The sequence below is a fragment of the Grammomys surdaster genome, unplaced genomic scaffold, assembly GCF_004785775.1.
Source record: "Grammomys surdaster isolate TR1022 unplaced genomic scaffold, NIH_TR_1.0 241, whole genome shotgun sequence".
Lineage (NCBI taxonomy): Eukaryota > Metazoa > Chordata > Mammalia > Rodentia > Muridae > Grammomys > Grammomys surdaster.
This window is the reverse complement of record NW_021604686.1, coordinates 2696515-2718521: the sequence shown is the minus strand read 5'-3', so window position 1 is coordinate 2718521 and position 22007 is coordinate 2696515. Positions and strand designations below refer to the sequence as shown.

General features: G+C 51.4%; 1 protein-coding gene across 1 annotated transcript in view; it reads left to right on the top strand.

Annotated features, from left to right (window-relative positions):
- Positions 1-21048, top strand: part of Loxl1 (lysyl oxidase like 1) — a 25048-nt gene extending 4000 nt beyond the window's left edge. Inside the window, exons 2-7 of the mRNA XM_028774548.1 lie at positions 11441-11549; positions 14841-14978; positions 15404-15560; positions 16271-16366; positions 18460-18575; positions 20730-21048. Of these exons, the coding sequence (XP_028630381.1) occupies positions 11441-11549; positions 14841-14978; positions 15404-15560; positions 16271-16366; positions 18460-18575; positions 20730-20736 (623 nt within the window). The 3' untranslated portion in view covers positions 20737-21048. The remainder of the gene's footprint in view (positions 1-11440; positions 11550-14840; positions 14979-15403; positions 15561-16270; positions 16367-18459; positions 18576-20729) is intronic.
- Positions 21049-22007: the final 959 nt, after the last annotated feature.

Below are 22007 nucleotides of genomic sequence, written 5' to 3'. Positions count from 1 at the left end.
TGTGCAGGGGAAGGTGACCGGCAGCCTCTAAGTTCCCTCTCCTGTGATCATGGAGAAAATAGAGCATGGGGAGGGACTTGGGGTACATTCTAGCTTAGGGCCCAGAACAAAGCTAGAGAAGGGGGCATTAGACTCCCCTGCTATTGGTACCTCCCTCCCCACCCTGCTGGGAAGCTAGGACCATGGAAAATCCCAGCCCAGTGAAGTCCGAGCCTTGTACTTGAGATCAACCCCCCAGGCCTGGTGTGGGAGCCCAGGGCAGATTCTCTGAGGCTGACTTCATCCCTCCTGGCCACATACCCAGGGGTCTGAGGCCCAGCGCTGGCAGCCTGTGCTTGTGTGTGGGCGTGTGCATCTGTCCTTACAACACCAAACACATGTGAGCACCGCCCACGTCCCCCCTTGTGTGTGTGTGTGGCTTCCAAGTGTCTGTCCTGAACTCAGCCTCTGCCTCAGCAGCCTTCTCTTTCTCCTCTTGCTGGTTGCTGGGCTGCCCAAGGCTTCTGCAGTACCTTTGTCTCTAACTCTGGGACAGGTCACAAAGGTGAAGGAGGGTTTCCAGAGGCCCAGGGGGTTCACATGCCTCATCCATCTCTCACAACACATTCCACTCAGAGAGGCCTGGGGTGTGGCTGGCTGCCTCCCAGGGCCATTAGGTCCCCTGCCCTGTGCCCACCCCCATGTCATCTCTCCTTGAGGCTACTGCCAGACCCTCCTCCTCCAGCACACTTGCCCTGACTGCTGCTTATCACAGCCTCACAGTCTTTGGGCCTATGGCCTCAGTGTTGAGATGCTCCCAGCCTCAAAAGACCACACAGCTCTCCTCCCCTTCTACGTTGGCCTGTCTCATGAGCCTAGGCAACCTGTGAAAGACGTAACCACTGAATCTGGAACGGGTCACAAAGATGGCTGAGCATCGGGGCATCCCTCGTGGCTGTGCCAGCCTTGCTTGGCATGTATCATCCATTGTTGTCTTGACAAGGCCAATTGGATGTTGACACTTCCACCTGATACCTCAGAGTCTAAGGTACTTCCTTTCCCTTCTTTTCCTCCTCCTCCTCCTTTGCAGGTACCCACGGCCACCATTGTGCTGCTCCTAGAACCACATGTCCCCCTAACATCTAAGGGTGTTTCCAGGGAAATGCCCTCTCTAACCAACCTTGTGCATTGCAGAGGCCCTCAGTGCCTGGGAGCTGTCCTGGCTTCCTGCCCTCACTCATACAAGGCTGGTTCCCTGTTTCCCCAGCCTGCCTTCCCCTCCAGGTCCTCTGCTCTCCTCCACAACCTTTTGAATAGATGCACAGACAGGCAGAGGCCTCCACCCAGTGAGCTCTCTGAACATCCTTACAGCCGGGATGGAGAGTTTGGGGAACTGCAGAACCTCCTGAGCCTTGTGACCTACATATGGGATGTCATGATTTCGTTTGCTCCCACAGGCTCTTAGTGACTCAGGTCACAGGCCCTTGGAATATGAGAAGAGGAAGCTTGGTGAGATGGCTCAGAGGGACCACAGACAAGCTTTGTACAAGATAAGCAAGGGAGGTAGGATGAGAGCCCTGCCTCTCTGCCAGCTGGGCCTCTCCCTCTCACCCTCCTCACATCCGGGGGAGGCTCCAAGTGACTCCCCTCTTCATCTCCTTTAATCCTTAGGCCTCAGCCCGGTACTGTTAATGGTCGGATTCCAGAGACAGGATGAAGGGTCACTCGGTGACTTTTGATAGGGGTGCCAGGACTTGAGTCCCTGTGAGCTCACCCTGTGTTCACAGCTATGCATTTTTAAATCCTTCAGTGTTGACTGCGTAGCACAGACACTTCATTTACTCATTCGCTTGTTCATGTATTCAATCACTCCGTGGCTACTCAGACACCGGCTGTGACAGGAAGGTGGCACGGGAGTGGCAGGACACATCCCTGTCACCGCAGCACTTGCCAAGTCGCTAACACTCTTACAGTCTCACAGTTAAAGTCACTTGGTCCTTATAGCTTCTGTGTAAGACAGGCACCTCTGCAGATGAGGTGTTCGGTGACATACCCGGAATAAGAATCACCGCTCAGCATCCTGTCTCCTTCCCTGAAGTCTCCGTTGCTCCTTCAGTGAGCAATGGAGTCTCCAGACTGAGGAAGTTGTAGAGGGTCACTCAGGTGAGTGGCTGCGAGGGGGAGGTGGATGTTTGAGAGAATGCGCACTTCTGAGAGGCCTCCTCTCAGGCAGGCATCCTGGCTCCTGGCTCACTACCCTCACTACCCTCGTATGTGGTCTCCACTCCCCTGCCCTCAGCCTGGACGGCTCTGTGGAGCATCCCTTGTTTACAAGCAGGCATCTGATGGTAGCTGCCACTGCTTATAAATGAGTTCTGTTGTGCCAAGCGCTTTCTTCCTGTTTTCTCATTTGAGCCACCTAACAACCTGAGGGACAGTTAATAGTATAGTATAGGATACCGTTATCACCCACTTTATACAGGAGGAAACGGAGACTCAGAGAAGCCAAGGCCACAGAGTTATGAGCAGCCGACTTGAACTAGGAATGGTGCCTACCTTCTCTCTGTCCCATTCTCAATCTGCCTTGCCCCTTGGGGAAGTGTTTACAGTGGCACTGGACTCGGTGTTCGGTGACTCTTTTGTCTGAACCTCTAAAGGGGGCAATGTTTTGTTGTGTTTGTGTTGTTGTTTTGTTTTTGCCTTGAGGTTGCAGACACTGTCCCACTCCTCACACCCACCCCTGTTGTTGGGACTTCGTAGAAGTGGGGGTAGGGAGGGTTGTTAAGTGTTTTTGCTGGCAGCAAGCTACTGCTGAGCTTAGCTAGGAAGTTCTGTCTCCCTCTTTCCTTTCTCTTGATGCCCCTGGGTGTATCTTCTGGACTCAGGAGGGGCACCTCTCCCCAGGAGCACCCTGCTGGCGTCCACCCCACTTCCTTTCCAAGCCAAGAACACATGGCAAACGCCCTAGGCGGTGACTAGAACGAGCAGGAGAGGAAGGGAACAGGAGGCCGCCAGAAGTCCAGCCAGGCAGTCCACACCTGCTTCCAATTCCTGTGCCCAGCATTCCTGCGGAGGAGGGGCAGCGGGGGCAGGGGACTGAAGGAGAGGCTGAACCTTGTTCCCACCCATGGACTGACCCAACCACCTCTTCCCGACTGTAGCTGAACCCAGGGGCGTTTTGTGTAGATTCAGGATGACAGAGTAAGGGCTGGGCTTGGGTCTCTTGCCCCTCCCCCTTGTGATAAGCCCCTAGAAACCAGGCATCTGACTATTTTCCAGGAAGTGGGGAAGGAGTCAGAATGCCAGACAAAAAGGAGAGAGGCCAGTGCTGTCAAAGTGTCAAACCTTGGAAGGCAGCCTACCCTTTCCCCTCCCTGCTCCTGGGCCAACTGGAACCATAGGTCTCCCAAGCCCAAGAGGCTTAGAGAACTAACAGCAGCTTTGCTTGAGAAGGAAGAGGGGCTCACAAAGGCAGGTATTCCCAGAGTTTTTGTGGGTATAGGCATTCATACGCTTGCTCACTGAGTGTCTGTAGATGCTGGCCCTGAGCATCTGGGCAGGCAGATGAGCAGTGCCCTAGACTCATCCTTGCTCTCTCTCTCTCTCTCTCTCTCTCTCTCTCTCTCTCTCTCTGCCAACCAATAAGAATCCACCTGGCTCTGCCGGTCGGTGGTGGCACACGCCTTTAATCCCAGCACTTGGGAGACAGAGGCAGGTGGATTTCTGAGTTCGAAATCCTGGTCTACAGAGTGAGTTCCAGGACAGCCAGAACTACACAGAGAAACCCTGTCTCGAAAAACCAAAAACCAAAAACAAAAAAAAAAGAATCCACCTGGCTCAAGTGTCCAGCTCCCAGTGTCCTACTGTACATACGGGATACCCAGGCTGGCAGCTCAGTGCAGGCAAAAGATGACAACACCTACGAAACCAGCTGTTCCCATTAACTCCTGTCCAGCTGAGGATTGTGGATAATACCTCTTGAGGAAGCGTAGTCACCTGCCAGGGATGTTAGCGCCTTCCTGTGTCCTGAGCACTTACAGCTGGGCACTGTTTGTGAGAAGAGACACGCACTGTTTGCTTTGGGGGGGGGGGGGGGGCTTGTACTGTGATTTACATACATAATTCATAGGGAAAGTAGAAGGTGCTGTGGCTAAAATGGAGGGGTCTAAGGAGATGAAAAGTAGGGGGAAGGGAGCAGTTCACAGAGGCGACCACTGCAGGCCTCAGCAAAGGGATATCTGAACCAAGAGTTGAAGGAGGCATGAGTGAGCTAGCTAGCTAGTCAGCCATCTGGAGGAGGAGCGTTACAGACAGGGGAACAGCGGTGCAAAGATCCGAAGACAGGAATTCCCAAGGGTGCTCCGGTGTGCTTACATGGAGTGAAGTAGAAACAGAGATGGAATAGAAGACTGGGCAGAAAGATTAACAGGGCTCAGACTATAGAGAACTTCCAGGGCCACTAAAGTCTTTGGTCTTTACACCCTGTGTACTAGGGGGCCACTGCAGGAGCCTAACAGCTGTGCTGAGTGTGCGGCGTTGGGAAGTTAGGTATGGGTGTGAGCGATGGAAGAGAAAGCAGGATGCTGGGGGAGGAAGTTGGGCTTGACAGGTGAGCTCTCGTAGAATTGACCAGTAGAGGAGGGGGGTATGCATGCACAGAAGGGCACAGGGAACAGAATGCTCAGAGTTTCAGAGTGGCAGGAAGGTTCAGGACAGACCGCAGAAGGCCTTTGTAGCCATCCTGCAATGTGTAGGCTCCATTCTTGGCAGTTGGGAGCCATTGAAGGTTCTAGACACGGCTCTGTAGCTATCATAGCCCCTTTCCCCGAGCCTGGAATTGCCTGTCACCATGGGGCAGAGTGGCTTCTGTAGCTACCTTGTCTCCAAGCTAGCGAGAACAGGTGGAGCACCTCTGGGCGGGTGCTGACAACTTAATGTTTCAATTATTAGCTAATAATTTCCTGGGTTTGGGAGCTGCCAGCTCTGCCCCGCGCTGGCTCATCTGTATTCAAGTCTGAGCCGGGTAGAGGCTTCTGCTCTCCCCACCTAGGGGCTCCTCTGGAGTCTGGCTGTGTTCACTTGCCAAAAACATTCCTCTCAGCACATATTTCACAACTGCCTGATGGGTTTCTGCTGGACTGTGTTTATCCTCCAGTCCTGGGCTCAAGAGATTAGGGCTATGTAGGATTCCACTTCCTATCCTCGGAGAGCCCCAGCAGCAGGGGCTTAGGGAACACAGATGCCAGGGGAGGGTTATGGAACTCACAGAACCTGCAAAGCGTGAGGAAAGGAGGCGAAGTGCAGACACATGCAAAGGCGCATGCTGGGCAGGAGGGAACAGGTTTCTAATGAGGCAGGAAGGATTTGGGTCAGCCAGTGGGATAATTTCCTGACTGTTGAAGCATGGGCTGCTGAGGTCACGAGAGGTCTCAGGCTCTTACCCAAGGCTGGAGAAAGGATTGAATAGCTCTGAAAAAATTATTTTTATCTCCAAGTGTTTCTGGATCCTTCCAACCCGGGCTCAAGAGTCAGTTAGTTTTGTCTTTCCTACATCTTTCAGACAGGGAAACTGAGCCTCAGATCAGGGAATGGGCCAGAACATTGGGAGATCAACACAGGGGTGAACTAACCTCTGGGGTTAGTTGCCCACTAGAGGATCACACTTGTGTTATGTCCAGGAAGATGGTCCTGGTCACTGTCCTCAGATCCCCAGAGGCCATCATGAGAATGGTCCAGCAGTATCAGACCTAGCCCACCACACAAGGACAGGGGCTTATCCTGAAGCCATTGGTTACAAGAATCAGTGTGGCTGGTCCTTGTGTGGATCCCCGACTGCCACAGTGGACTCTGAGGACAAAGCTGAGATGCAGTGTTTGGCCTTTCCCTGGGCTGGATCTTCACTACCTTGGCATAGGAGCCCATCATGGCAGGAAGCTCTGCCTGATTGCTTAATGGTTTGGGACCTGGTTCACTCACACCCAGGCCCTCCCCAGCTGAGCACTGGGCTTCGGTTATCCCAAGGGTCTTTGCTGTCCTCTGACTCAGTGTTCCCAGTACACTGGCCCAGGCTGTGGACAGCACATCTCTCCCTAGAGAAGAATGAACACAAGGACCTGGCACAGGGCTCTAGGCCTTGGGGATGAGGGGGTCAGAGCAGACACATGGAGGCAGAAAGGCCTGGAGAGGACCACATACGAGTCTCCAACACAAGGAACCCAGCCACCCTCAGAACGAGCAGTGAGGTAAAGTTGTCACACAGTCTTTGGGCTCTAACCCACACCCAACCTCTGAGACAGAGATGAGGGAGGAAACTGAACAGGGCTGCATGTCCCCTGTGGGTTCTAAAGGGAGCTGGTTACGGGTGCTCAGCAAGCCAGTGAGAACAAGCGTGGGAACAGGGCTCAGAGGCCACTCCGTCCAGGAGCCTAGTGAAATGAGATGGTGGGGAGGCTCTCCACAGACTTCTCCTTAGCAGTGCCAAGCCATGTAAGAGGTCCTGAAGGCTTAAGGTGACTGAAAAAAAATGAAGACACAGTACAGGTCCCGTAAGACTGTCATTTTTTTTTTTTCAGAGCTGAGGACCGAACCCAGGGCCTTGCGCTTGCTAGGCAAGCGCTCTACCACTGAGCTAAATCCCCAACCCAAGACTGTCATTTCTTTATGTGCATATGAATGTTTTGTCGACATGTATACAGGTGTGCCATATTCTTGCCTGATTCCCAAAGATACCAGAAGAGGGCATCGCATCAAATTCCCTGGCAAATTCTTGTGGCCAGGGTCGAGCTCAGTCAGGGAACGAGAACACTAGAACTGGCTTTGAGGGCCCCTAGCCTTGGACTCCGGCTCTCCTCACTGTCCAGAATTGCATAGCCAGCTCATGAAACAGCCTAGAGAGGAAGGGTGGGGCCAGGAAAGCTCTGTGGAGCCATCTATGGAGCTACAAATGGTTTGGAGCTGCCATGTGGGTGCTGGAAACTGAACCTGGGACTTCTGTCAGAGCAACAAGTGCTCAACCACTGAGCCATCTCTCCACTCCCCTCATCTGTGGTTTTGGGGGGTTTTTCGTTCTGTGTTTTCTGCTCCTCCTCCTCTTCTTCCTCCTCCTTTTTTTTTTCCCCCTGGCTGCCCTGGAACTCAATTTCTAGACCAGGCTGCCCTCAAACTCAGCCCACTTCTGCCTCCCAAGTGCTGAGATAAAAGGTGTGAACTGTCATGCCCAGCCCTAATTTGTGTTCTAAAAACATAGCCCCATCTGATGTGAACTACTCAGTCTGTACAGATCCGCTGGTGCCCTAGGACATACCTAACATGACTGGAGGTAAGGGCTGAAGAGAAAATTTGTTGATCCTATTCTTCATAGTTATAAAAACATGACAATCTCACAGAAAAGTACTCTCCGGAACCCATGTGTCTAGTCTCCAGGTCCAGGCCTGAGAGTTGAGTAACAGACTCCGTGTTTGTTGGAAAATACATGCCAACCCCCACCCTACCTCAGAATTATTTGCCATAACTGATGGTGTCCTTGAATTGGACCCATCTTGGAACAAGGGTGACCACACTGATAGTACCTGGACTTCATTCTATATTGATCACCCTGCCTGTGTCCTACAAGCCAATGGCAAGCTAGCCTCCCCTATCCCCTGAACCTTCCGATCTCAATGTAAGGCTTCCTTCTTCTCCCTTCAGTCACCATCCAGCCTTCCTCCATACCCAAGCCCCACACAGGACAAGAGAGGCCAGACTGTCCTGTGCAGATCACAGCTTGAAGAAGGAGGCTTTGTTCTTGCCTGGTAAAACAAACCAGCTAAGGGAGGGCCCTGCACTCCCTGGGACCTCAGCAGGGGTTCCTGAGGCTGAGGTTGGAGACCCAGCCTGAACCTCCAGGATAGCAAGGGGTGGGGACACAGGTAGGGAGGGAGGAGTTAGATGAGTCACGGGGACTTTGGTAGTGGTCAAAATGAAAGACAATGCTGACCTCATAACAGGAGTGATTTCATGTAACTACCCAAGAAGACAAAATCAATTCACAGTGCTTTAAAACCCTATCAGTGGGCTGGAGAGATGGCTCAGCAGTTAAGAGCACTGACTGCTCTTCCAGAGGTCCTGAGTTCAATTCCCAGCAACCACATGGTGGCTCACAACCATCTGTAATGGGATCTGATGCCCTCTTCTGGTGTGTCTGAAAACAGCTACAATGTACTTATATGCATAAAATAAATAACTTTAAAAAATTTTTTAAAAAAAAAACAAAAACCCTATCAATATGTGTCCAGGTTGGGGATACCTCCCTCCCTCTGTTGTGGTAGTGGTTGATGACATCATACATCTGTGAGGACCTTGCCAAACTAAAGATACCAAAAATCTGTGTCTTTGTGTGTAGAGAATGCTTCAAAAAGCAGTTCATTTTCTCGTATTTATTCACTTGATCCGATTTCTATGAGTGTTTTGCCTCCATACATACATGTGTATCATGTGTGTGCCTAGTGCCTGTGGAGGCCAAAAGGTAGTGTCAGATCCCCTGGAACTGGAGTTACACATGGTTGTGGGCCACCATGTAGGTGCTGGGAGTGGAACCAGGTCCTCTGCTAGAGCAGCAAGTGCTCTAAACTGCTGAGCCATTTCTTCGGCCCCAAAGTTTATTTTTATAAAAACAGAAGGACAGGAGAGAGCTGAGACTCTGGGATTGTGGGGCATACCTCATTCCCTACTGGGATTTTCCTGTAGTCGGATTTCCTCATACTCTGTGGGTTCCTTCTGTTCGGGTAGGGTCCTCTCTGAGGGCGGGACCTGCATCTCATTGTCTGCAGGCCACATCCTCTGCTTCTTTAACAGTTAGTGACTGAATACACGACTGTCCACATCCTATCTCTTTAAGACCACAGGGCATACTATACCTCAGGAAGTGTGAGGGCCTGTCTCTCCAGTGTACTCTCAGATAACTCCTCCCAGCAGCCCCTGGGCTTACACCAAAGCTACGCCTTCATTAGAATCAGAAAGGATTCTTTTTGCAGGGAAGTGGTGGTACATGCCTTTAATCCCAGCACTTGGGAGGCAGAGGCAGGATGATTTCTGAGTTCAAGGCCAGCCTGGTCTACAGAGTGAGTTCCAGGACAGCCAGGGCTACACAGAGAAACCCTGCCTTGAACCCCCCCCCCCCAAAAAAAAGAAAGGGTTCCTTTTGAAAGGTCTTTTCTCTTAGTCCTTTGCTTTGTTTGCTATGTAGAGAAAAAAACCAAGGACAACAAAGCTCAGAGTTATTGATAGATCAGGGCTCAGTATGCCCAGGATCAGGATTCAGTGTGTGACCTAGCTCTGGGTTCTGTGTGTGAACAGGATCGGGGCTCAGTGTGTGTTAAGAATCACAGCTCAGTGGTTAGGTCTCAGTATGAGCAGGATCAGGTCTCAGTATGTGATCAGGATCAGGGTTCAACATGTGACTACAATCGAGGCTTAGTGCATAGAGTTAAAGCTTGGTGAGTGACCATGGTCAAGTCAACATGTGATCTGAACGCATGCTCACTGTATAACTTAGACCAGGACTTCCTGTATGGTCACTGGGTTCAGTCTTGTGGCCAGGGTCAAGCTCAGTGAGGGAACAAGAACACTGTAACTGGCTTCAAGGGCCCCTAGCCTTGGACTCTGGCTCTCCTCACTGTCCAGGACTGCACAGCCAGCTCATGAAGCAGCCTAGAGAGGAAGGGTCGGGCCAGGAAAGCTCTGTGGAGCCATCTGTGGACTATTTATTGAAACAGGGCCTGGGTGGGAGCGGCAGACTGTCTGGTGCTGAATGCTGGGCCCACGAGGCTTAAGACCAGCTGCCACACCCACCTATTGCAGAGTTGCTAGAGGGTGGGGAAAGGGGACCCCTCCTCCCTTTCTTACTCCTCTTCCAGAAACTTCTGGGAATCAGTGGGTGAGAACCATCTCCCAGCTGGTTTGAGGTCCTGAGGGTCCCTTGGGGAAATGACTGCAAACATTCCAGGGGGCTCATGTCATAGAGCCTAGGCTGGCCAGGAAGTCCCCCATTTGCCAGGAGCCACCTCATCCTCACCCACCCTGTACTCTAAGCTTCTGCTCCATTCCAAGTAAGTGAGATCACCCTGGCTGCCCAGACCAGGCTGCCCCTGAGGCCCAGGCCCCAGGGAGAACAGGTCCAAAGCAGGGGCCCAAGGGATATATGAAAGTGTGTGTGTGGTGTGTGCATGTCTGTAAACGTGAGTGTGTGTACGTGTTTGTAAAAGTGTGTGTGTGAGAGTCTGTAAGTGTGTATGTGCAAGAATCTGTAAGTGTGTGTGTGTGTGTGACAGAGAGAGAGAGAGAGAGAGAGAGAGAGAAGGGTATGCAGGTACGTACCTCTGTCAAAGGCTGTTAAGCCAGGCTTCCTTTGCCTCACGATCAGAACCTTTAAGCCGATGGGAGGGATTGCCAGACAGGGAGCCTAGACACCCCTTTCCATGACTCAAGCACCCCACCTTGCCTGCCTTCACCCTTCCTCACTCCCCAAGAGTGAGGTCTAAGATACAAAGAGGAACTTCAGTCTCTTAATCATTTCCGAGGCTCTAGAGAAGAATTTAAAGCCCCAGGCACTCCCCGGTAAGCTAGCTGTGGAGCAAGGATCAACTCCACCACCTGAGCCCTCATCCCAACGTCAAGATCATCCCGTCCTTATTCCACTGAGATGGGTCTGATTCCTGCCCGTGGTTTCTGCTTATTGGTACTAACTTACCAGGACTCGTACTAATGGAATAAAAGACGGAAGGGTCTCTGACAAAGGCTGGAGCAGTCTTTAGATGTCCCCTGAACTCTGCATGGGAGGGAGCTTGGCCCTCCCTTATGTTGGGCACCAGAGGTTGCCCACAGGGGATGGCTGTGGCCTGGTCTGGAGTCTGACGGCCAAAAGTGGCAGCAGGTGCCAAGAAGCACATATCCTGAGCAGCTCAGCTGGCATCGGGCTTCAGATTCTGCTGGCTCAGGCAAAGTGTTTTCTTCCTTCCCCGCCTCCTACCAATTAATACCCACCTAGCTCTGCCCATGAACCTTCTGGGGCCCACCCTGGGCCATAAGCCCAGGCTGTCCCGGTGGTCTTTGAAGACGGCTTGCTATAGCGGTGAGAGGGGTGTGTTGGCTAGTGTGCAAGGCCTGGGGAGGGAGGACAGAGGGAGCAGCTCTGTCAGGAAATCCTTTGGTCTCCCTGGTCCTGTTCCTAAGCCTTTCCTCATGGCATGCCATTCCACCCTCCAGACACCGTTTCCCTCCAGCGCTTGGGTTTTGTTCTCATTCCAAATCTTCTAGGATGTCTCAGTGGCTCCCACACCACCACTGAGTTGCTGCTGACCTCCTTGAACCCAGGACCCACTGACCAGGAAGAATGGCCAACAGTTTGGTGGAGGAGCTCCTTGGAGCCAGCAGTAACCAGCCTGACCCTTTTAGTGCTGTGTTCTTCCTCTCCCACTCTCTCTAGGCCTCCCTGACTTAGTCCCGGACCCCAACTACGTGCAGGCGTCCACATACGTGCAGAGAGCCCATCTGTACTCTTTGCGATGCGCGGCAGAGGAGAAGTGTCTGGCCAGGTAAGAGGCTGGGGTGAAGCATGAAGCAGTCTGTGGGCATCACCCAGGGCCTGGCAAAGCATCCGAGCCTCTCAGAGCCCTGCTCTCCATCTTGCCTGGTTCAAGGAGTAAGGAGAAAGGAAGGGATAGGTTCTCTCAACCTACATTTGTTATCTACAAGGCCCTTTACTACAGTGTGACTGACGTCAGTCTTAACACCAGCCCTGGAAGAATGGGCTGCCCCATTAGGAAACTAAAGCACAGCGAAAAGAACTAAAATTAATGCTCTCTGTATTTCCAGGGGTCAGTGTGGGTGTCAGGGAAGTCCTGGAGGGCACAAAGCTATAAGTCGAGCAGGGATGTGACTTCGTCTGGCCCTGGCAGGCCTGTCTTACAGCAGGGAATGGCTGGGCATGGGTGACAAGGGGGCCTCAGTTATGTACTGTTCTATTCTGCAGAGAGGAAGAGACCATTGCCCTGTCCCTGCAGGCCTCAGCTTCTGTGCTTTGGGCCTCTCTCCCTGTGTTGAAAGACCTGGTTAAAGGGGACCTCGATCTGCTGCTCTTCTGGACATCCATGACCAAAGCATATTTTTTTCTCTTTAATTGTTCACTTTAAAAACATCTTTTAATGCCGGGCGGTGGTGGCGCACGCCTTTAATCCCAGCACTTGGGAGGTAGAGGCAGGTGGATTTCTGAGTTCGAGGCCAGCTTGGTCTACAGGGTGAGTTCCAGGACAGCCAGGGCTACACAGAGAAACCCTGTCTCGAAAAGGAAAAAAACAAAAAAAACAAAAACAAAACTTTTTAACGTGAGAACTCTCTTAGCTTTTGCTCTCTAGGAAACCATTTGGAATGTCAACATTTACTCACTTCTGGACCTTTAACCCTGTACCCCTCAGAGTCATTGACCAAAGCTCTTATCTCTCTGTGGTAAAGAACTTTCATCAGCATATAACTCAATGTAATGTTTCTTTCATAAAGACATGTTTTGTTTTGTTTTTTTAAACGATACTAATCAGAGTGCTGGGTAGAGGAGCTGATTTACACTCTGGTGAAAGTTCCTTATGTTATCACAGATGGGCAAAGTGTCCTTATTCCGTCCATGGGCAGCCACTCAGTTGACCTGGCCATTCAGGCCTTGTCTTGTGTCCCTTGTCCTTGGGAGGAGAACACACCACTTCAGCTGACGTTCTTCCAGGGGTAAGGATACAGTCTCCATGGTAGCCTGCACGGATCTAAATCATCTTGGTCAAAGCCAAATTCTCACTACATCTTCCTGGACCATCTCAAGTGCCCAGCCCCGAGCTCCCAGCTGGGTGAGGAGAAGGTAGCCTGCCCTCTTCCCTGGCTGACTTCCTCATCAAGATGGAGTGAGGGTCCCCTCATTCCAGGCTCTGAGGACAGCACTAAGCAGGCAGCAGGAGGAGATTAAGAACCAGGATACACAGCTCTGGGACTGGGGGTGGAGGGAGGACTGAGTGAGGTCAAAGAAGGAGGAGCCTGGAGGGATGTGGCCTTCAGGAAGGCTGGGATTACCGACTGAGAAAAAGTCTGCAGAGTCTGAGGCCCTGCAGTGGGAGAATTCTCCACAATCGGTTCAAGTGTGGGCTGGCGCCCTGGGCCAGGTCCCACACTGCAGACCAAACCCAGAGAAGGGAGGGGATTTGCTTCAAGTCTTGCCATGAGCCTGTGGCCAAGCTAGGCCTAGAAGCTAGATCCTGTTGCTTTCCCATGATGTTCTGAGATGAACAGCAGGACAGGATTTCACCAAACAGGCAGGAAGGATGTTTTGTTTCAACCCAGACACAGACAGATTCCAAACCTCCCCCAGACAGGGACAGGGCCTTGCGTCTGAGCCGTCTGCTGTCCAGACATATTCTCAGAAAGAACTAATCCCCGAGACGGGCCACCTCTCGCCTCTGGCCTTACAACCCATCCCCAAATGAGGCCAGCCAGGACAGCTGTCAGCGGTCAGCTGCAAAGAGGAGAGCTGGCAGCCAGGCTTCCTGGTATGTGTGTGTGTGTTTGTGTGTGTGTGTGTACACACGCACACACACGCGCGCCCTTCTCTCACAAAAGATATTCCTCTTTTCTCTTTCATCTTCTGGGAATTTAAAGTCACACAGAGAGCAAGTTTCCAGAAGACAAAGTGCACATTGCTGGTCCTGATGCCATGCCATCAGGGAGAGGTGGTCTAATCACACCTGCACCAGTCAGGGTGCATGTGACATCAGGATAAGCCATAGGTAGTAGAGAGCTCACAGGCAAACAGGGTGCTTCTGAGTGGAGCAGTCATGGCAGACTTCCTGGAGGAAGGGACTTGAATTGGGCCTAGGAAGCTTAATAAATCCTAGGGCTATAGTAATACAAACAGTTTGGGAGAAAGGGGGAAGAGAAAAGTTTTATGGGTGAAAAGTCCTTGAAGCTCACTCTCAGTTTGTAGTGGAGTGGGGCACAGGGGACCAGGAACATGAAGACTTAATCCAAGATGCTCAAACCTGACTTTCAGTTGCACATACAAGATACCCATGGCACACACTTTGGCCACTCGTTAAGGCTCTGTCCAGAAGAAGGAAGAGTTTAGAAGCTCCTGGATGTGGCTGTTAGGATCTATTTATATTTGTTTATTTATTTATGTGTGTTCGTGTGTGTGTGTGTGTGTGTGTGTGTGCGCGCGCGCACGAGCCTGTGTGATATGTATTCATGTACAAGTAAGGGCCAAAGGACAACCTTTCAGATCATCCTCCAGGATGTCACCCACCCCTTTTGAGTGGGGGTCTGTCACTAGTATGAAGTCTTCCATTAGGCTAGGCCACTGGCCAGCAAGCTCCCCGGATTCCCCGCTCCCTGCTCCCTCAGCCTTGGCACTGGGAGCACACAGCTCTTGGACTGGGCTCTGAGGATTGGACTCGGTTCTAAATGCTTTCAAAGCAAACGCTCCTCCAGCTCAGCTGTCTTCATCAGCCCAGAACCGTTTGTTTTTAAATTATCCTCTGAAGATTTTCACATGCTAGCCTCTCCCAGAGTAGTGGTACTGTCCCTAACCGAGTTGCCTGGAAGCTTCTGGTCATCAAGGTTGTGGTCTGAGTCCATTAACGGCTGCCGGTCACACACAGAAGGCCAGAAAGGAGAGGAGGCCAGGTCTGGGTGGTGTCTGGAGAGAAGAGGACAGACCTCACTGTCATGCAGAGATCAAATGACAGGATCTTCGGGGCAGGACAGTGGCTAGGACTGGACACAGGGGCCTGACGTAGCGTTCGCTGACTTTTGGGGTCACAGCACCATTCCAGTCTCTTTCCCTGTCCCCACAGCACAGCCTACGCCCCTGAGGCCACCGACTACGACCTCCGAGTGCTACTACGCTTCCCCCAGCGTGTGAAAAACCAAGGCACAGCGGACTTCCTCCCCAACCGGCCACGCCACACCTGGGAGTGGCATAGCTGCCACCAGTAAGTAGACTCTGCTGGCCTTTGCTTCTTCTTCCAACCCCACCCTCACCGGTCAGGGCTCTCTCTCTCTCTCTCAATGCCTGAATCCCTCCCCAGTAACACTGGGAGATGCAGATGCTCATTTCCACCCTGGAGAGGACCTCCTAGGTCAAGGATCCTCAGGGGACCCTCGGATCAGTCTTGGTATGGGATGGAAATGTCTAGAATACAGGATTTTGCCCACGGGAGACCAGAACAGAAAGGAGTCCAGAAAAGAAGTGAGGAGCCTCAGGAGGTGTCATTCTGAGATGACAAGCATGATGCTATCCTGTGGGACATGGAATAGAAGGGCCCCGTAGTTAGGAAGCAGGCCATCTGGATCACTTCATGAGAGGACGTAAGAAAAGCCCTGGGGAGACTAGATCTTCTTGTCTCTCCTCCCCCAGACACTACCACAGCATGGACGAGTTCAGCCACTATGACCTGCTAGACGCATCTACAGGCAAGAAAGTAGCCGAGGGACACAAGGCCAGCTTCTGCCTGGAGGACAGCACCTGTGACTTCGGCAACCTGAAGCGCTACGCGTGCACCTCACACACGCAGGTTGGGCTAGTGTGGCAGGGTGCATGCAGGAGTGGATGGATGGGCGTGGGCCAGCCAAGCGAAGAATGAGCAAGTGAGAGGCTGTGCTCTCTTAATTCTGATTGGGGATCTTCTTGCCAGACCTGAGACCATCAAAGGGCCCTGCTCAAGCCCTTCTACCCTCATTTCAAGGGGTATCTGTCTTGACGATAAAAGAACATTGCCACACCAGGCAATGGTGGCCCACACCTTTTATCCCAGCACTTAGGAGGGAAAGGCAAGTGGATCTCTGCGAGTGTGAGGCTAGCCTGGTCTACAGAGTGTATTCCAGAACAGCCAGAGCCACACAGAAAAACCCTGTTTTGAAAAATGTAAAAGAACATTGCCATATAGTCTAGACAACACCATGTCTCATTTTCCTAAAAGAGGACAAAGGTCATCTTTCCACTGCGTCATCCACAGAATATCCATCTTTTCAGCCCTTCCTCCAGTGACCTCTGTCAAGCATCTGTAAACATCTGCCCCTTCACTTCATGCCCCCTCTGCTTGTGGCATCTCCCCCTTATCCTTGGCTTATCCATCCAGTGGCTCAGCGAGGGCTTAAGCCACTGTAGGCCCAGGACAGGGAGGAAGCACAGAGGTAGAAGGGCCAGACTGCCCTGGGGTGGGGGTGGGGGGCACAGGATATGGAGTGGCTTTAAGATGTGACCCATGTTCACCCCTTTCCCCAGGGCCTGAGTCCAGGCTGCTATGACACCTACAATGCAGACATTGACTGCCAGTGGATAGACATAACCGATGTGCAGCCCGGGAACTACATCCTCAAGGTAGGGTCCCTGCGCTGCCACATTCTCTCCAACCTGATACCCATGCGTATCACCTCCTGCTTCTAAAAGACGCTCCCTTCTCTGACTGTGCCCCCACCAGCCTCGTTGCTCAGCCGGGCTGCCATCTGCAACGTTACCTGAGATTATGTTCCTTTCTGGTGGTTTCTGTCTCGAGCTGTCATCACTTCTCTTTCCCTAGAGACCCCAAGGACTCTTTAGCCCAGCTGTAGCAACAGGGGAGAGGATGACACCATCCCCTCTAAATGACAAAGACCCAGAAAGCCAGTTAGACCATCCTCCCATGTTTGGGAGGGCAGGCTCTCAGTTCCTTGCAGGATATGTGCCAAGCCCCAGGGCGTCTGTGACCAAGATTCCTTCTGGCAGGAACCCCTCTTGATACCTGGAGTAGTGTGAGCTTATTCATCCCCCATTCCTTGTTACTGGGACAAATAAAAACACGCATACTGAGGAAACTCTCCTCAGATTGGAACACCCGTACATGCAGTGTAAGACTATGTCCCCATAGCCTGATCCCAGGAAGTTAAATCTTAGGTCCTCCATGCAAGTACCTGTAAGAAGTGGCCAGTGAGCCAGGCGGTGGTGGTGCACGCCTTTAATTCCAGCACTTGGGAGGCAGAGGCAGGTGGATATCTGAGTTCGAGCCCAGCCTGGTCTACAGAGTGAGTTCCAGGACAGTCAGGAATGCTCAGAGAAACCCTGCCAAAAACAAAAAAACAAAAAAACAAAAAAGAGGGAAGGGGGCAAATTAACCACATAAATGGCACATAGTTCAAGCTGTGAAGAATACACTAAGATTTCAAGTAATATCTGTTCTTTTTATTTAAGATTTATTTATTTTTTAAAGATGTACTTATTATATATAAATACACTGTAGCTGTCTTCAGACACACCAGAAGAGGGCATCAGATCTCATTACAGATAATTGTGAGCCACCATGTGGTTGCTGGGATTTGAACTCAGGACCTCTGGAAGTGCAGTCAGTGGACTTAACCACTGAGCCATCTCTCCAGCCCATATCTGTTCTTTTTAATATTTTTTAATTTTTCTCATCTGTATGTATATCTGTGCACTGTGTGTGTACAGCATCTTCAGAGACCAGAAAATGGCATTACATCCCTGGGACTGGAGTGCAAATGGTTGTGAGCTGCCCTGTGAGTGCTGGGAACCAAACCTGAGTCCTCTGGAAGAGCTGTCAATGTTCTTAGGGGCTGAGTCATTTTTCCAGCCCTGTTCTCTTTAAGTACTTTGGTTTTTCTTTTTTTCTTCTTGGTATGGTGTGTGTGTGTCTGTGTGTGTCTGTGTGTGTGTCTGTGTGTCTGTGTCTGTGTGTGTGTCTGTGTCTGTGTGTGTGTCTCTGTGTGTCTGTGTATGTCTCTGTGTGTGTGTCTGTGTGTGTGTGTGTCTGTGTGTGTGTCTGTGTGTCTGTGTGTGTGTCTGTGCGTGTGTCTGTGTGTCTCTGTGTGTCTGTATGTCTCTGTGTGTCTGTGTTACTGAAGATGGGGACCATCCATGCTAGGTAGGTGCTCTATCATAGGGTTACAACCCCCAACTCCACCACATGTCCTTCAGTGACTGCTAATCCAAACTATCATGGCTTGTCTCTGTTGCTCTTTCATCCAAAGAACACAGGGTGGGCGTGCTTGGGCCATTTTCTTAAGAAGTGGTGGCTTCAGGGTATGGTAAGTACCCTGGCAGCATTGGGGCCCTGGACAGGTCAGCTGGACCTGTTGCGGTAGACAGCTGGGAGTGCTGGAGTCAGTAGACCAGGTGTTGACTCTCTCTTCCACCCCCACACTCCCAGGATTCTCTGGGGCAGAATCTGACAACAATACCTATGCAGGAACCTATGGCGTGGTCCCTGGCTCTGCTAAGGTTTCCAGTCTCCTGCTAAGGAGACAGCAGATGCTTTCCTAGACCACAGCTGCCCCTTCTTTCCCATTCTTCTCTCTGTGTCCCCAGATCTGTCCCTACATCTGTCTCCCTCTCTGTCACGTCTGTGTCTACTTCTCCACTGAAGACCAGGTGAGGTGCAACCTCCTGACGGGCTCCTTGTCTCCATTTCTCTTCTCCAGGTGCATGTGAACCCCAAGTACATTGTTCTGGAGTCTGACTTCACCAACAACGTGGTGAGATGCAACATCCACTACACAGGTCGCTATGTTTCTACAACAAACTGCAAAATCGTCCAGTACGTGTTTGCCCACCCCCTGACTCCTACCCCAACCACATTCTTACCTGGGAAGCAGACAGGACTCCCTGAAATACCTAAGACTCTTGCACTTCGGAGCTGAGTCGTTGATGGTTGAATATAGATGTGTACCAGCCCCAAGCTGAGTGCTCACAATGAAGCTCAGACTATGGGGTATTGACATGGGTCCGACCCTGTAGTCCCCTAGGATTTTCAGATAGAAACTGGCAGAAGGCAGGATGGTCTGGTTAAAATGCACGGGCTCTGCAATCCTAGTCTGTGTGTCTTTGCTCTGATAAGACCTTTGTTCTCAGAGCTACCTTCTTCACTTCTCACTTAAGCTTGGGACAAGGACCTCAGGCCTGATGCCAGCATGTTCAGGTCTCCAGTGCCTAGAATAGCAGGAATGGTCATCGGTGTCATTATCAAGTGGACTGGGTTAAATAATCCCAGATTAAGAGTCATTCTGGATGGAATAAGCCAACTTCTGGTCCTGATCTTCCTCATACAGAAAGCTAACAGGATCTGGTCCTGGGCTTTTGGCGGATGGTTGCTAAGCATGGTTTTTAGGACCTGCTGTCCCAGGCCATATGAACTCATTCTCCTGAATCTCTCCTTCCAGGAAGCACTTTGCATCGAACTCTCTGCTTACAAACTTACAACTTCCCTCTACTCCCTGTGAATTTATAATGTTTGCTTAGACCACAGCAATATTCTTCTACTAAAAATGTCCCAGCACTTTAAGCTTAGTTCATCCATTGTGGTCAGGCTGTGAAACTCCAAGGCCCCAGAGAGGTATTGTTACCCCAAAGTGTGTACTTGTCAAAGGATGGCAAGTATGGGAGTTTAAGCCTATGGGGTCAGGGTTCATTGTGTGACTAGGATCAGGAGTCAGTATGTGACCAGGATCTGGGCTCAGTATATGGTCAGTGTCAGGCTTCAGTATATGACAAGGACCAGGGTTCAGTGTATGACCAGGATCAGGGCTCAGTGTGTGACAAGGATCAGGGTTCAGTGTGTGACCAGGATCAGGGTTCAGTATGTGACCAGGATCAGGGTTCAGTGTGTGATCAGGATCAGGGTTCAGTGTGTGACCAGGATCAGGGTTCAGTGTGTGACAAGGATCAGGGTTCAGTGTGTGACAAGGATCAGGGTTCAGTATGTGACCAGGATCAGGGTTCAGTGTGTGCCAAGGATCAGGGTTCAATGTGTGACCAGGATCAGGGTTCAGTGTGTGACCAGGATCAGGGTTCAGTGTGTGATCAGCATCAGGGTTCAGTGTGTAATTAGAATCAAGCCTGGTCTGAGTGTGTGACAAGGATCAGGACTTAGTATGTGACAAGGATCAGGGTTCAGTGTGTGACCAGAGCACATTTAAAGACAGCTCTTCCTTCCACTAACCTATCACTCCCACTCACAGGCTCACACCTGAAAGAATGGGTCTTGCCACCTCTACTTTCGTACAGAGATCAGGTGACTTAGGGGTAGAATCAGGCTTCCATCACCCAGGACATGACCAGTGGGTGATATGACTGACTCCTGCTCTTCACGGACAGTGTAGCTTTTATAAGCCTGAGTTTCTAATGCCTGCTTACTCATTCGTGTGTCTCAGGTCACAGGGAGCCCATCACACCATCAGGGCCCTCTCAGGGGGTAGACATCTGGGCTTGCCCTTGTGCTCCCCTGAGGCCTGTGGCTGTGGAGGCGAAGGCCCTTCCTTCCAAGACCTCTTTACATAAGTGCTTGGAAAGCCCCAGGTCTTATTAGGGTGGCTCTGTGACCCTGACCACAGGCAGGCTGCTGGGCCAGGATACACAGGAAGCTGCACAGAGCGTTCCCAGAAAGGCCACGGGACTGACACATGTGGGTTTCCATCATGTTTCTGAAGAGAGGAAAAAAGAACATTTTTCTCCTTTTTAAGGAAAAAAAGGAGGGGGAGTCAGACTTAGAAAATAACAAGCATGCAAGTGTTTCTTGACAAAAACAGCTAGAACCTGGGGCCTGGGGCAGCCAGCAGGAGGCATGCTGAGACTGTGCCCAAAGAGGTCCTGAAGGGGAGATGGATCCACCCCTACACCTCAAGAAACTTTATCTGTCAGAGAGGTGGGCCACCTTGCAGATGTCACACAATTGACATTCTCTCTCTTTCCTTAGGTCCTGATCTGAGTGGATGGAGGTCCCCTTGTCTCTCCTTGAAAAGCAGGACCTACTTCCAGGCAGCCTCCCACAAGAAGCTCAGCCGCCTAGCCCAAGGGTGAGGGCAGCTGGCCGCTGGGGCATCCCTCCCTGCCGGCCTCAGGGAGTAAACATGGACCCAAACCACAGAGGTTCTGGATGCCAGACCCTGTCTTGTACCTACTTCTCCTCTGCAACACCATGGTGTCTGTTGTTGGTTCTAATTTTTATATTTTGGCCATCCCACACGGCAAGATTGCCCAGGTGCTGAATAAAACAAGGGTTTTCTAGTCTGGAACTCTGCTGTGCCCTGTGGTTTGGCGGACCACAGCTGGGTCAGGCCCAAGGGATATTCTGGGGTTTCAGCCTTTGTGTAGGAAAACGTTGAGAGGGTGGCAGCTGGACAGCCAGGACTCCAGCAGCTTCCAGGTCGCCAGCCTTAGCCATCATGGACATGCTGGGGGTATTAGTCCAAGGCCATGCTGTCTTCTTGGTTAGAGGACCCCGTCTCATGAAGTGAGGGCAGAGGTGGTAGGTGGTTCCAGCCCCTAGCCTCCTCCCTTACCCCCAGTCTTCCACCCCTTACTGCTCCTCCTTTCCTTCTCAGACTGTAGCTCACCACCACCACCTCTCCCTTCCCCTCCAACCATCACCATCACCAGCAGCAGCCCTGGAAACTAATTACAGCTTTCACAGTGCTGGGTACTCTCGGGACAATTGGGGAAAGGCAGAGAAGCCTTAAAGCGAGAAAGGGCTACCTTCCCAAAGAGAGAGGACACATGAATTCTTGGCAGAGGGGATAGCATGGGTTAGGGTTAGGGTTAGGGTTAGGGTTAGGGTTAGGGTTAGGGTTAGGGTTAGGGGTTAGGGTAAGGGGTTAGTGGTTAGGGTTAGGGTTAGGCGTTAGAGTAAGGGGTTAGTGGTTAGGGTTATGGTTAGGGTTAGGGTTATGGTTAGGGTTATGGGTTAGGGTAATGGGTTAGTGGTTAGTGGTTAGGGTTAGTGTCAGGTTTAGGGTTAGGGTAATGGTTAGTGTAAGGGTTAGGATTAGGTAGAGTTGTGGGCTTGGAGGCTATAGAGAGTGCAGTATGGCGTAGCTCCTCTGTTTTTCCCTGCATGTGATATTCTAGAACTCCTGGACACCAGTCTTAACCAGGCAGAAGTAGAAAGAAAATGTCCACTCCTTTTCTGCTCACAGCTGCTCTCATGACTTCTTTCCACCCTCAGGCTTCTGCCCGGGTGGAGAGTTTCTGTTTT